The sequence below is a fragment of the Tribolium madens genome, unplaced genomic scaffold, assembly GCF_015345945.1.
Source record: "Tribolium madens isolate multiple individuals breed KSU strain unplaced genomic scaffold, Tmad_KSU_1.1 Scaffold_91;HRSCAF=231;Tcas5.2_LG7, whole genome shotgun sequence".
Classification (NCBI taxonomy): domain Eukaryota; kingdom Metazoa; phylum Arthropoda; class Insecta; order Coleoptera; family Tenebrionidae; genus Tribolium; species Tribolium madens.
The window spans coordinates 7,141,059-7,156,371 of NW_025401063.1; the positions used below are offsets into that span (position 1 = coordinate 7,141,059).

A 15,313-nucleotide genomic window follows, 5' to 3' on the forward strand; every position below is an offset into this window, starting at 1 on the left:
TACAAATACATAGGTAAACAATAAATAATAATTAATGGAATAAATGTGTTCATACAACTAAAAAGATTCCAAAAAATAATAAAAAGTAATTTTTACATACGAAAAAAGTAGGTATATTTAGTAAAAAATAAATATATGATTTTGATTATTTTGAAAAATTGTCGCGAAATCGGTGATGCCAGCTTTGGCAAAACAATTTTTAACCGTGTGGTGGTAATTGATTGTTCCATACAAGTTATGAATAAATTTTCTCTGGTGATTATATTTAAAGATTGTTAAGTTATGTTAGTGGTCAATTATTCTTGGTATATGTCTCTGTTGAAATTAATTTAATCATTTACAAACGCGAAGTAATTGGCTGCTGGTTTGATTAATGATATTGCTCTTTTTTCAACGTCTCTAATTTAATATCATTCATCTTATTGGACACTGATATCGTCTGATCCGTTAATTACATTCAGTTACTATACTACGCCAATGGTCAATTAGCTTCGCCTTTCCACTATGAAAAAAGCCCTCGTCTCGGCTGTAAGTCACGAGGTTGGCTTGCAATCCAAAATGCACATCTACGACACGAATTCAGGTGGAAACAGAGCCCATTAAAAGGCAATATATCTTTACGACGGCAGAACGCAGACCCCGACATCCCATTCCACGTTGAGGTGTAAGTGTATGGATTTCGGGACTGCTCTATTGTTACCTTCACAACACACTCACTTCAGATTGAGCAACGCGGACTGCCAAGAAATAAAGTAGAATGCAGTTTTACGTTCGGCGGGTAGTTACGATTGCAAAATTTTAATGCTTTGTCGTTAACTTGGTCGTATGGGACTCCAAACTAACTAAAACTGTGATTACTTAGTTGTTATGGCCGTGTGAGACGGTCGGGACCAGATGGGACGTCAAGGTGGCTCACTGACCCCATGACTCCATCAACGTTCGGAAGAGGTCCGATGATTGCCATCGGATCAGATCCAAATTTGCATAATTTTATTAAGCTGAAGCTGTCGGGTATTGGACATAAATTATTTCCCGGCTGCCGTTTGCAATTTGAATATTTTTACGTTTTATAAGCCATTTCGATAAAATTAATCCTTTAAAATACTCTTAATGTGGTTTTCTGGTTTTGCACATTTTATCCACAGGAGTTTTTTTACTTTATAATTTTTACTCGTATTTATAAGATGCAAAATGTTTGTTATGAAGAAGCAAATATCAAAAACTCTTAATTTCATACATATCTAGGTTAGAAGCCACTAGTTGTTGATGGTATTTCTTCAGTGTGATATATGATGAAGTCTAAACAGGAAACTCTATGAGAAACTCCAATCACGTCCACATTGCCGTGGCACTTGTCCAAAGAATTGCAAACAAAGTTATATAAATTTTATTATTATAGTCGTCCGAGTTTTAGTGATCGACATGTCAAAAGTAATGGAATTACTATTTTCCTAACAGTACAATTCAGGTTCCATTTAAATTTATTTTACCATATTCTTTAGCGTATTTGTTGTTAACAATTTACTACTGATGATTTAAAACGACTTTTATTTGCAAGAGTAGGTGAAGCTAAGTATGTTTGTGGTTGTATAACGTTGGAAGGTATGCGAGCGAAATGTGTTTTGATTCATCTCGTGGTATGATATTTTATGATGTTGGTTTCCTTGTGGTCAAAAAATGAATATATAGTGTATTAAGTACATAGCAGGTGAATAAAAAGTATGGAACCAATCGTTTGTTGCTTAAACTATTTATTTTTTGAAAAAACTAATTGATGATTCATAAAGTACTATAAAAATGTGATGATTTAAGAAGAATAAAATTTTTCGAAATTTCCTTTTGTTTTTAAGTTCTACAAAAAAATATTTTTTTTTAAATGGCAACCCACTATAAAATCATTTTTCTCATGAAAGCTATACTCTAAGGATTACAACTATCTGCTTTATATTTAATTTTTTCAAAAAAAATTTTTCACGTAAATTGCAATTTTGACAAAAAATCGCATAACTCAAAAACAAAACAAAATTTTGTTCAGAAAATACGATCACATTTTTTATATTACTTTAATTTATATTAATTATTATTTTCTGGGGGCAAATGATTAAAAATAAAACTGATGCTTGGTTCCATACTTTATATTCACCCTGTAGATACAGTTTGTAGGAGTAGGAGAGCTGTTTTTTATTTGTCAAATATGTATACTACAAACTTACCTACTTGGAATTTATAAGATGTACCAAGTATATAGGGTAAACCAGAGTGATATGGTGAACAAAAAAATTGAGCCCTGTAGAACACAAGAAATTGTTTATTTAAATAAAATAAAATAAAATACTACTCTTTTATAAAATATATAGTGAACAACTTAACAGTGTCATAACCTCTTAAAGGCAAAACAACAATTTAAAAAAAAACAATATTTGTTTTTATCAAATTCACCATATCAGCCGAAACGGTGAACATACATTTTCTGCTGTTTACCCCAAATATCACACATAGACTCATATTTTGTACAGTCTTTGTGCAACCAAAGTTGGCATCTAATACATTTTATCCAATCCACTTCCACTTTTAGTGCTATTTTACAAAATTTTTATAAAACGTAAAATTAAAAAAAATATATGAAAATTTATAAAATTTTATAAAATGTAGGCATCTTAGCCTGGAACAATGCTGATATAGTGAAAACATTTACTTAGGCTTAGAAATACGAGTACATGTAAGAAAAGTCATTAACCGTATCACCCATGCCCGAGTTCACCATTTCTTCTATTGGGCAGGGGTGAAACGGTGAATAGTGCGGCAAGCAGTTCAAAATACTAGAGGCAACGATGTCTAGCTTATGTAGTGTGTGAACAGTCTAAAAAGGCAAAACATATCAAAAAATACCTCGCGGACTAGGCTACCTGAAGCAACATCTACAAACGCCTGCACCGTATAAAAATTATTGACCATCGGAAACAGTTTTGTACAAATTACTTACGCTTTTCAAAACGGGACTGGTTTGTCATACAGAATTACAGAGAAATCTCTCTGCCCAAAAAAGAAATAGAGTAATTCACCATTTCACCCGGATCACCATATCACCCTGGTTTACTCTACTTGAATTAAAAGTGATAGTTTATGTAGCGAAGCTGAACGTTTATTTTTTTTTTTATTTTTTTGTTTTTGCGTGTTTTTTTTTCTGGAAAAAATCATTAAAGCCTTACAGTCAATACACCCAGCCTGGAAGGTACTCATTGTCAATTACAGAGTAACAGAACACTCTTAACCCGTTTTGACATACAAAGATCTTTCGTCACTAATAATCCTGGTTTCAAAAAAAGAAAATAAAGTTCTAAGAGCGACACACAAATTTGGAAAGAAAAAGAAAGATAAATTACGAGTAATTTTTGAAGAACGTTGAAGAACCAAATTTCGCAACATAAAAATAAATTTCAGTATTTTAATTTCGTCAGTCACTTCGTAGTATTATACCTACTCGTTTTCATATATTAATGTGCATCGAAGTAGTCGTTGAAAATTATCATTTTAAGGGGGCAACCATGCAAAAATTCAAACTATCCTAACCTTTTCATAAATTATTTTTTCACATAAATGTGACCCCAGATAGCAAAAAATAATTAAAATTAAAAACGTAATTAACAAAGGGTAGCAAACATAAAGATTATTGATGTGATTAAATTTGTTCTGAATGACATTAATGACACTTTTTATGTGAATCGGCCTTTAAATTAAAGATGTATTTAGACTTCTACAATCTACCTGATGTAGATTAATATAAAAAAGAGTATAACTGCAAATTTAATAAGTACCTATCTGCCAAATACGTTCACCAAAATTTAAAATTTTTGCATTTTCGTTCCTTATTTTTAATGCCCGTGGTTAGCCGTTCACACATAACCTAATTAAACTCAGGCAGTTTAAACCTTTTTTCTACAAGAATAAATTTGGAGAAGAAAACGTTAGTCCAGTCAAATTAGACAAAAATAGGGCTATGGGTGGAAAAAAATCCTAGAGAGTTGGATTTTTTTATACGTTTTTCTACTTTGCGTTCGTATTAAGGTCCATTACGAAACTGTTTTGGGTTTCGTAATGAACAAAAACAGTGCCATAAAAATTCTACTAAAAAGAGGGAAATTTAGTCTTATAATGTTGGCGACCTAACCGTTTTTCCATCGAACTGTCAGTGTCAATCAGTCTAACGCAAATGAAATTATTCAAATACGAAATTTTTGCTGTGTTTGGTTTACTCATCGCAAAAAATATTCCGAATGAACATGATTACAGTGGTGCATACCTTTAGATCATAGGACAAAGTAAAATAAAAGGTACTTACTGTTACTTTTGAGACTTTTGTGGTAAGGTAGGTTTTGCCGTCAACTTACTGAATAATATTGGCGTGTGATCTCACAGGGAGTAAACTGTTCATCGTATTTGCCATCAAGGTCGGTATTTCTAACGCCGTACATTGCAAAACGTCTTCGACACCTTTGAAATTCATTTTTACGAATAAAATAATGACGTTTCAAATTAATTTATTTCATAGCCACCTAGCCACCACGCAATGTCGCCAACTGCCGCAAAATTCCGTACATTCCAAAATTTTTATTTTTTTATTTAAAAAAGTGCAAAGTAGAAAAAATACTGTATGATATCTCGTTTATAAGGCATTTTGACGCACTTACTGCTTTATGACACTCCTCGCTGCTCTCGTCGTGTTCTAAACACGTGCGTGCGACAAAATGCTTCTTATAAAACTCGTATCATAATATACTATTTTTTTATTCTTGGGTAGACATATATCAAAAGTCCCCGAAGGTGGGGGGCGAGCTCGAGGACGGGGAGGGGGCTAAAGGTGTCTTTTTTTGTTTTTTTGGTTATATCTCGGAAACTATTACTTCTAACGGTTTTTGCATGCTTACCAAAATTGAAGCCTACAAAATTTCCTACAAAAATGGTCCTTTGTATTTTTGTTGTAGGACTAACCGTAAGCGAGTTATAGGGTTATAGGACAAAAACATTATTTAAAAAAATGTGCTTTATCCGCATTTAAAACAGAATTAATCTTGTGATTTGAAAAAATTGACAGTAAATTGATTTTATTGGGTGCAACACTTCATTAGAGTGTCTATAAAGTCTTCCGAGTCGTCCTCATATGCTGCATCTTCGTCTTCAACTTAAACATTGAAAACCGAATTACAGTCTTGTTCAGTACAATATTAATAAATAGATGATTTAATATCGTTCATTTGAATAAAACCTACAGTAAATTGGTTGTATTGGGTCCAACAGTTTATTAGAGGGTGTCACGGGGGTTTATCAAGTCTTCCGGGTCATCCTTATATGCTGAACTAGCATTTGCCTGCGACTTCGTCCGCATATAAAATGGGAATAAAGCCCGTTCACAAAACTATGCTATGCTATGCTGTAAATCTGGGTAACTCTACCTAGGTATGTTTTGTGTGGGATTCAGCTATAGTAGTCACGTTCTTCGCATGGGCTATGTTTATGGATAAATGTTAAATGTTGATTTTCATAAAGTGTCGTCTTAAATGTGTACACCGTTTCTTTCCCTTAAAAACTAATTTTCTAAAAATCTGATTTTAGTGCCCCTTTACACCTATAAAAAAATTTATGTTTATATTTTTGTTTAAACGTTTACCCCCATTTAACCCTCTTAGAGATTGATTCTCCCTTTCTTCCAAAATGTTTATTTATATCTCCATTTAAACATTTACACCCGAGTCATCTTTCAGGCAGACCAGCTTAGTTGGGGAACGCTCTACACATATAAATACTCGTACTTACCATAAACTAATGAAATGTGTTTGAAAGGATTTTTAATGCAATTTTATGTAGACTCCAAACTTGAAAAGCCTACGGTTAATCCTACGACAAAAATGAATAGAACCATTTTTGTAGGAAATTTTGAGTCAGAAATAGACAGAAAATTCTGCATAAATTACATTATGGACGAGTTTGTATTTATAGACCCTCGTGACTCTCCCTTCCTTTAATAAAGTATTAGACCCAGTAAATTCAATTTACTGTCAGTTTTTTTTTAATTACAAGACTATAATTCTGTTTTAAATGCGGATAAAGCACATTTTTTTAAATGATGTTTTATATTATAACTCGCTTGTAAGGCTGAGTGGTTAATCTTAATACAACAAAAATGCAAAGGACCGTTTTTATAGGAAATTTTGTAGGCTTTAATTTTGATAAGAAGATAAAAACCCATAGGAGTGATAGTTTCCGAGATATAAGCAAAAAAACAAAAAAAGACACCTTTAACCCCCTCCCCCTCCAAGAGCTCGCTCACCACATTTGGGGATTTTTGATATATGTCTACCCAAGTATAAAGAAAGCGTTTAAAAAAAATTCCAACTCCAGGATTTTTTCCACTGATTTGTTTAATTTGACTGGGCTACATTGCATTAACAGGGACAAGTTTTAAACAATATCATAAGTAGGTACTAGGTATATACATACACCTATAGGTATTTTTTGGAAAAGTTTAAAATTTTTGATGATATTTTGAGTTAGAGTACGAAAACTGTAAAAGTCATTCAAATCCGACAAGTCCATTGTAAGACTTCTATGACTCACGGTTACATCTTTCAGTATTCCTAGTCTAGTGAAGTATTATTATTTTAACAACTCCATGCAGAACAGGTTAATCTAAACATAGCAATGGCAGTTATAAAGAAGTAGGTTTTTGTATCGTTTACTATTTTAATGTTTCTGATAATTAATTTATAAGTAGACAGGTTTTTAAACAATGTTTAATTTCTAATTTCCATACAGGTACATTTAACTACTAGGTAATTACCATAGTACTATCCTATTTATTTATGAGGGAAAAGTTATGAACCCATAAACTGTTGGTTGGCTATATCTACCAATAATTTCCACAAGTATATAGTTTTGTATCAGGTAAAAAGTTGAGAAAGGAAAAAAGGACTCAATTAGAATCGGTTATTTTTACGAAAGTCTATTGCAGGTTATTTTAAAATAATGCAGCAGACACATTTTTTATATTAATTTTGCAATTTTCATGGGGAACCAACCAGATTTTTAAAATTATATTATTAATTAAATTAGTTGAACCATTATTGTGGGAACCAGTGTGTCAATGTTATGCGTGAGTTCTGGTTGGCCTAGTTATTCTATTCCGACGGCCGCTTTCATTGATGCGTCTGCAAAACTGGTTTGTTTGAGTAAACCGTGTGTCAGTCCCCACTTTTCACTCCAAGCTTACACATAACGCCTTACATTTGAGGGAATTGAGGCAACAACAATTAATCACTTCCTTGTATCTGTCGGACATGTGTTCATACCGCCGACCATAACCAATAGAATTTTAGATAGCAGTTAAAGGTGGGGCGAATATCATTCTAACATTCTCATTGGATACACGCATTATTGAAAGTGGCACTCAACAGAAAAAATATTTCCTTCTACCTGCCCACCACACTCACAATACAATGTTGACTAATGGTAAAACAAGACCTCTATTTTGTTAATTGTTCCATTGTTTCCATTTTCACTATTGAATGCTCGTGTAGATTGTGAAATTTAAAATTGAGTTAAGATTTCGCAGGAAATGTTTATTACGCCATTTTGAACAATTGTGTGAATTGTTTGGGTTTAATAAGTTTATAGCTTATTTTGCTATTTTCGTTTTGTGTTTGAATTTAACACGAATGTTTGCTGTAACAGTTTAAATTTGATGTGTATTTTGTTAATAACCAAGTTGGTGGAAGTGCTCTTCATATTACAATCTTTTAGAAATATGTTTTCTTCGAGCATCATTACTCTTAACACCGTTTCAAGAAAAAACTATATAAAAAAGCGTTGTTGCTTTATTGTTCTCAATTTAAAAGATAGCTATACCGTGAGATTTAAATGGGAGTTTGAGGCCGAAACAATGTATTGACTGCGAATTCTTTAGAAAGCACCGGTGTGTAACCCAAACTTTGATGATCCTCTTGTTGCAATTTATGGTAATAGCCCGACTTTAAAATTACACCGATGTATTCTTTGTTTCAGCTCAAAGCACAGACCTCTTAGAAGATTGTCAAAAATTACTCGAACGGTTCAAGTATCCGTGGGAAATGATGCCGCTTATGTATGCCATTCTGAAGGATGCGAGGGCCGACCTAGAAGAGGCTTCCAGGCGGATCGATGAAGGTGAGTGTGACTATTGAAAAATCCAAATATGTCCTAATAGGGTGTAAATATTTTATTTTGTATTTGTAATTATAATTTTATTGTGCGAAACTTTGTTAACCACAATGCAAAGTGATTTTGCATTTTGGTATGAAGGCATATATTTTGTAAATTGTCTTATCAAGTATTTAATGATTAATGAATTTAGGAAAGCGTGTTGTGAACGAATATTCAAGACTACACAACCTCAACATGTACGACGGAGTGGAGCTTCGAAATTCAACGCGTCAGTATGGATGATTAAAAAATTAACCACCACCCAAAATTTGTAATTTCGATTAACTTTACCTCTCTTGCTTTCTGTTTAATTCACTAGATTTTGGGTGTTTTTCGAAATTTTGTTAATTGTCTCAGTCTGAATCAGTAATGCATGTGCTCTTTTTTCTTTACCGTTTATAGATAACAAGAACCACGACCGACGAAATTTCAGCAGCAATCCATCCTTCAAGTCTGTCAACCTGCAGTTTAAATGCAACGTCTTAATATAGATATCGTCGCATCTCATCAGCTCAAGCCGTCTTTATTTATTGTTGTTAATGATAGTAAAACCAAATATTTATTGCATTAAAGTATTATACTTGGACTCAAGAAAACCTCAGAAGACCGAAGCTTCGTGAATTTTGTGGACAGTATTTTTTATCGTATTACTAAAAATATTTAGCTTTAGTATTTTAAATAAGTAAATATTTTAAAGTAACTTTTCTCAACATTTGAAAGTTGTAAAGTATATTTTTGATGTGAAATTTATGACAACTGTGAACTCAAAATGTTTTTGAGGAAGTAGAGAATGTGTCACAAGAGCATTCTAAATCTTACAAGGTAAGTCTTCCAACTGCTTCTATAAGGTCGAAAAATTCCAAATGTCTCGTAAAACTTTCATTCCAACTTACCACGATGCTGTGTTGAAAATATTATTGCGTTACAAAGGGTAATGCCAACTCGAGAAAGCATTCTTTGCAGTTTAGTGGTAACAAATGAATTGTTCCACTTTATTTGTATCAATATTTCTCGAAATGATTTTTTAGACAATTAATGGGTATCAAACAAAAAATATTTCTATGCTGTAGGTACTTTCAGCGTATTTTAATATCCATCAACGCACGCTTGCATAATTCGATGTTTTTTGTAATTATTTATAGCAATATACAGGTCAAATTTTTTTGACAGATAGAATTTTTTAAACATTTTTTCCATGTTCCTGGTATCTTATCTTACTTGAAATTTTTCTCTGGGGCGCGAGTTTTGGCGCACCCTGTATAGTTGTCTAAATTTCTCAAAATTGTTTTACTTTAGAGATATGGACGATGATTAAAATTGGTGTTGAAACTATGGTTCGAAATAGTAGGATAAGACAGTTTATTTTATTTTTTAATTAAAAGTTAGTCATTGCGTGGGTGCTTTTTAAATTTAGTTGGAGGTAAATTCTTAACATAAAATTTTCGTTTGTAAAATAAATTTATTGCTTTTGGCAAAGTTTCACATAAATGTAAGAAGAAGTAATGATTCTGGTTACATTTACGCTAAAAAGTTGCACGTGTTCGTTGGCACCTATTGTAACTTTCTAATTCAAATTCGTAGGTATTTTATAATATACTTACTCGTTGAATTAATAAAAATTCATAAATAATTTTCACATACTGTAAGGAGATATTTTTATGTTTCTTACTATTATTATTTAGGAATATAATAAACAATATGATGATGAAATTTATTACTTCATAAATTAAAATTAAGCGACTGTTGGCAATGTTTTTAATCATTTCTAGTTTTTTTATTTTATTTTGTATGGAATTTAACGCAGCGACATTAATGACACCATTTATTAAAACATGACTGCAATTATTTTTTTTTATTACTTCTTTAATACTTTTTGTATTAACTAACTGTTTTAGCTGTATGTTAATTAATTTTGTTGTGACATTACATAGAAACTTGCTATAGATCGAAAGGCTTGAAATGTGTATTAAGTCATTTCCTCTTTTGTTGATTAACTGGTTGCGATAAATTGGTACCAGTAACGCGCTATTAAATGCAAATTAGTGTTCTTTCTACGCTGCAGGTTGCATAAATCGCTTAATTAAAATCCAGGCAGTTTTTGGACCGAAGTTGACCGGAAAAAAATTTTTGTATAAAAGCATATAAACTTGGGATAAACTTTATTTATTTTAAGCATATTAGTATTAGTTGTTATCTAATGATAAACCTTGACAGTGACTTTGATGCATTTTCAAAAAAAATAAGTGTCTGGACAGATAAGTTAGTTTATATTATCAAATTTATCTTCTATAGCAACAAAGTAAGTACGACCTTGTACACGTGCTAGATATGTTACTATCTTGTTAAAATGAGGTTCAAAAGTAAATTGAGGTAGGTCAGGTGCAAGTGTTAAGCCGAAATTTCTTAGATACGCAAAAGCTTTATGGGGTAGGAACAAAATTTTATTAAATTTCAAAAGTATCTGCAACTGTCAAATATTTATTATCGTCTCTGTTAATTTTTTTGATAATAAATTGACACCGCTTTCAAGTAAGGTGACCATGGATGATCGTTTAAACTACTGCCGATCTAATATTTAGAATACATATTCTCTTATTCTCTGTTTGAAAATATTATTCGGCTGTGTTCTTTCGTTAGGATAAATCCAGGAGAGATGGATCTTGGAACTTGGAGCCCCCTTCTAGGGCTCCATCTCTGATAGCAAAATGTTAATCTTAATGTTTTAAGTTATGGTAAAGCCTGGTACACACTACTGTAATGTAACATGTAATGTAATAAGAGACCGATTGAAAAATGTGTGGCTCAATACCAAGTATTTTACGCAAAAGCTTGATCGAAAATTTTTAGTATCTTATACATGCAATCGTCTCAGTTTAACGGTGGCAAGTGTAAACTTATTATTTATATGTACCTACACAAAACCTAATTACAACTTACAACAGTTTTCTATTCACACTTGATGAGAGGTAAAATAGTAATTTATCTCTTTTTTGTTTTTGTTTTTCTGAGGAAACATTCTTGCGATTTATATTCGAAAAAAAGTACCTAAGTCAAAATTGAGTATAATTACAGAGGAACGAACTGTAAAAAAATACGAAAGAATAAATCCAGGTAACAGATAGAGAAAATCATCGATCGTCTAGTTAAGCATAATGGTATACGAGATTGACGAGTACGCATTATACACTTCTTCGGGTCACTATGTCGACCACAATACTAACAATATACAGGGCGATTCAGATAAGATAATGAGCCTGACGATCTGGCGATGTAACCCAAAAAACAAATTTTATTTACGCCTTTGATCCAATTTCAATTAGGATTTGCAAGTTGAATCCAAGTTATCATCTTGTGTCACTCTGATGACATCAGTGCAGAGAAGGATTATAAGTGCCATTCAGTTCTCGCGGAATGATAGAGAAATTCGAGAAGTCTTTTCGGTGTAAACCCAATACAAAATGTATGAAACAATGAAACATTAAAGGTAGGCAAACAGTTTTTTTATAAATTATAAATTGCTTGTCAAAGCACTATCAGAGCCATATAAGATAACTTGGATTGCAAATGCAAATCGTAATTAAAATTAGATCAAAACGTAAATGAAATTTGTTTTTTGGGTTGCATCGCCAGATCGTCAGGCTCATTATCTTATCTGAATCGCCCTGTATTAAAAATATTAATATTGACATTTATCAGGGTTTGAGGGTGATATGTGTGTGTTGAGAACGGATCACAATTTTAAATACGCCTATCGAAGTGTCAAATATCAGATAATATTTAACAACTTCCAATACGATGGTTCGTTCACAATCAAACTTTCATACACCAAATTAAAAAAAAAACATTTGTTATATCTAAAAAATGTTGGCATGGGCTGAATTTAATTACTCTTTCCATACGAAATTTTGTTCTTTGTAGCATATTAAAGTACAAAAAGTTTCAGTATGTTTAGAAAATAAGCTTGAATATGCATGTTGCATTTATGCAATGGATCATAGAGTTTCGAACAATTTTGCTGATAACAAACGCTAATAAGAGTGTTATTGTAATGAGCAGCTGGTTCTTTCACACTTAATGTAATTGCTGTATTAAGGAATTTTTTGGCTTAATAAGGATGTTATTTTACTATTTCTTTGACTTATTGTTAAAATAAAATATACCTATCGGTATACTGTTACAAAAATTTCCGAAAACCCAAATATTTTAGCGATAAAAGAGAAATTTCTGGCTAGTGTTCTCGTAGTTTAAAACATTTAAATTTGTTAATTTTGATAATGGTTGCTTATTTAAGTTCAGAAAAATAAGTTTTTGAGGACTATAAGACCACATCGTGGTTTCTGTTACATTATGTTTTTGTTACATTATAGTAAATTTTGGATACGAGTATGACGATTAAGCACAGTAGATAGTATTTGTTTTTTTATTTTTATTAAAAATTTATTAAAAGGAACAACTTTAATTCTTTGTGAACATAGTGTTTCATTATTTGTATTCTGTGAAATTACTAATATTGTGCTGTTAGGTGTTTTCTCTCTCAAAGATTTTAAAATTTCAGGTATAAATCTCACTCCACTCAATAAATATCCTGTTTCGTTTGTTGTTTAATTTTTCTTTTGTTTCCCAGGTCGTGACACTGAAATTCTGTTAGATTTCTGCCAAAGACTTAAGGATAAGTTCCAGTTGTCGTGGAAAATGATATCGCTAGTGGACGTTATTCTCAAATATGCCAAAGATCAAGACGAGGCGTGGAGGCAGATTGATGAAGGTAAAGCATCTAGCTGGAGCAAAATAAATCACGAACTTCATTAGCAATAAAGTTGTGGGTACTTGTACCTGCATGATTTATTTTATGTTTACTTTGTGCTTTATCTTGCGAGCTTTTTAGAATGCGAGAGCTTTGCTCCGTTTATCTCACCTATTTCTGTCGGTGAAAGAAAACAGGGAGTTAAGCTGGTGTGTACTTGTGAACACCAAACAAAAGGGACTGTTTGCGCCAATAGTTTACAAATAAGCCAATATATGCGAACACTGTGAATGAATTTTTATTAAATGTGCTAGTGAGAGCCTGTTATGTTTTGAAACAACTGCATAGCATCGTTAAAGTGTAATTTATGACCACCGTAAATGCAGAGGTTATAATATTTTTAGTATGTGCATATGCGTGCTTTTGCTATATTGATGTATTATACAACGGACGACGGCGACGCGATTTTTTATGACTGCTCTTTGCTTCAGCTGCCTGAAATCGCAAAAATTACGAATTTCACACGTGCTTTCAAAGCTCTTCCAATCTTTTGAAGCTACTTTCATTATTTAAGAATTGGATTATTATTATCACTATGCTGTCTTTTCCACGAGAAGGAAAATTGAAACATTTAAGATAACATACCGCGAAATAAAGCGGCGACATAGTTGTTTTAAAACTACCACCTGGGTCTGTTCATTCGACATTACGACTCAAACTTCCGCTGAAGTCAGTAAAAACGCATTATATTTAGCAAGTATGAACCATTGTAAAATAGAAATAGGCTCGTAAATTCTAACTATTGTCTCACTCAGAGTGTTCTAAATTTACTTCAACATTTTGCAATTTTATCCATTTAATGGTCTATTCAAAAGCTGAATCGCATGATTCCGATAAAACTTAAAACGAGCAGCTTTTCAGCACATCAGTCTCTCAAAACATCAACTATTTTAAAGACAAATAAATAAAAAAAGGAAATTTGTAAAATCGTTTCATGTTGTGTTTTTTCTTGAATTCTTTTTTCATACTTTCAGCATTCCTAGAAATTCGAGCCTTGGCCGCCGTCGAAGCAGCAAGGTACACCTACCACCACATCCCGTATTCAGGATTGTACCCAAATGCTGCAACTGCGATCTATCCGCCCGTATATTTGCCATCCATGTCCATGTATCATCCTGCCACTCTATTAGGATCGGTTCCTGTAAGCACGTCGCCGTCTCATTCTCCGCCCATAGTTCCTAGAGCTATAAGGCCTAGTAGTAGAGCGTGATAAAGGTAAGCATATTTGGTTCCAGTATTCCTATATAGCTTGATATGCACTGGTAAGGACTGATGGATGATTTACGTAATAAAAATGATTCAAAATTACAAGTCATTGCCATTGACTTCTATGATTTCTATATACTCGTAGCTATAAAAGATCAAACGTTTGGCAAAACTAGTTAAAAATGTACACACATTCCAACTAGCAATTTTTGTGGTAGCTATGTAACGTTCACTTTTTCTCAAACTTTAAAGTAAATTGCTACGATAGATTAATACCTAACTATAGCGAAATACCTTCGTAGATTTTCTCAAAGTGGGGAATATAGCCCGTACTGATTTGTCACTATTTCGAACTACCTGAACAACTTCATAATTACGACGAATTTACTCAACTGATACGTAGTAAAGTGGTTTATTCGTCTTCTTTATGAAAGATACCCATAATTCCACAGGCATGTTTTCGTCTTTAACAGAATTAGTTTTATCTGGTAATTTATAATATTGTCCAATACTTCCAACAGTATTTCCTATCTCTAGCAATGGATACCAATAATACAGTTCTACCGAGTATACAAGGTGATTCTTTTAGGGGCCTACATTATAAACTTTTTAACTTCGAATGCAGATAAGAATTTGAAATTTTGTACACAACCCAAATCAACCAGTCTGAGTTCAACTAAATTATTTTCAAAATGGCTGAACTACGCGAAATTGCCGCCAACTTTGAAATTTTAAATGGTAACCACTTATTTTTATTGCATTTTTGAATTCTCCTCTCCAAAGTGAGTAAAATGTACCTAGCTGTTAGTACTTATCTGTCATAGTTTTTGACATATGTCAATTTTTTTGTCAAAATTTTCACTTGCAGGGGTATATTCAAAACATCACAGCTCTTGAACCGTTTGCGATAAGTGAATATTTTTTTTTGCATTAGATAACCAAAGGTTCGAAAAGTTTCCTAGAATTTTCAAAATTGTCGACTGTGAAATTGCAAGGCTAGTATGATTTTTTGAATATACCATAATTAATACAGATGTTCGATATGTTTCCCATTTTCAAACAGTCCAAAAC

General features: G+C 32.4%; 1 protein-coding gene across 3 annotated transcripts in view; it reads left to right on the top strand.

Moving 5' to 3' along the window:
• The window catches only part of LOC123012081 (protein doublesex), a 49,320-nt gene that overhangs the window by 16,632 nt on the left and 17,375 nt on the right, over positions 1-15,313 (top strand). The window contains exons 2-5 of one of the 3 annotated variants that reach the window (XR_006413186.1): positions 8,056-8,196; positions 8,384-8,461; positions 8,635-9,054; positions 12,857-12,993. Coding sequence is in view for 2 of the 3 variants with exons in the window: in XM_044409864.1 (XP_044265799.1) it covers positions 8,056-8,196; positions 12,857-12,997; positions 14,011-14,246 (518 nt within the window). In the remaining variant the exon portion in view is untranslated. Of the gene's footprint in view, positions 1-8,055; positions 8,197-8,383; positions 8,462-8,634; positions 9,055-12,856; positions 12,998-14,010; positions 14,252-15,313 lie in introns of those variants that run through there. The other 2 variants (XM_044409864.1, XM_044409865.1) reach the window with 2 other exon arrangements.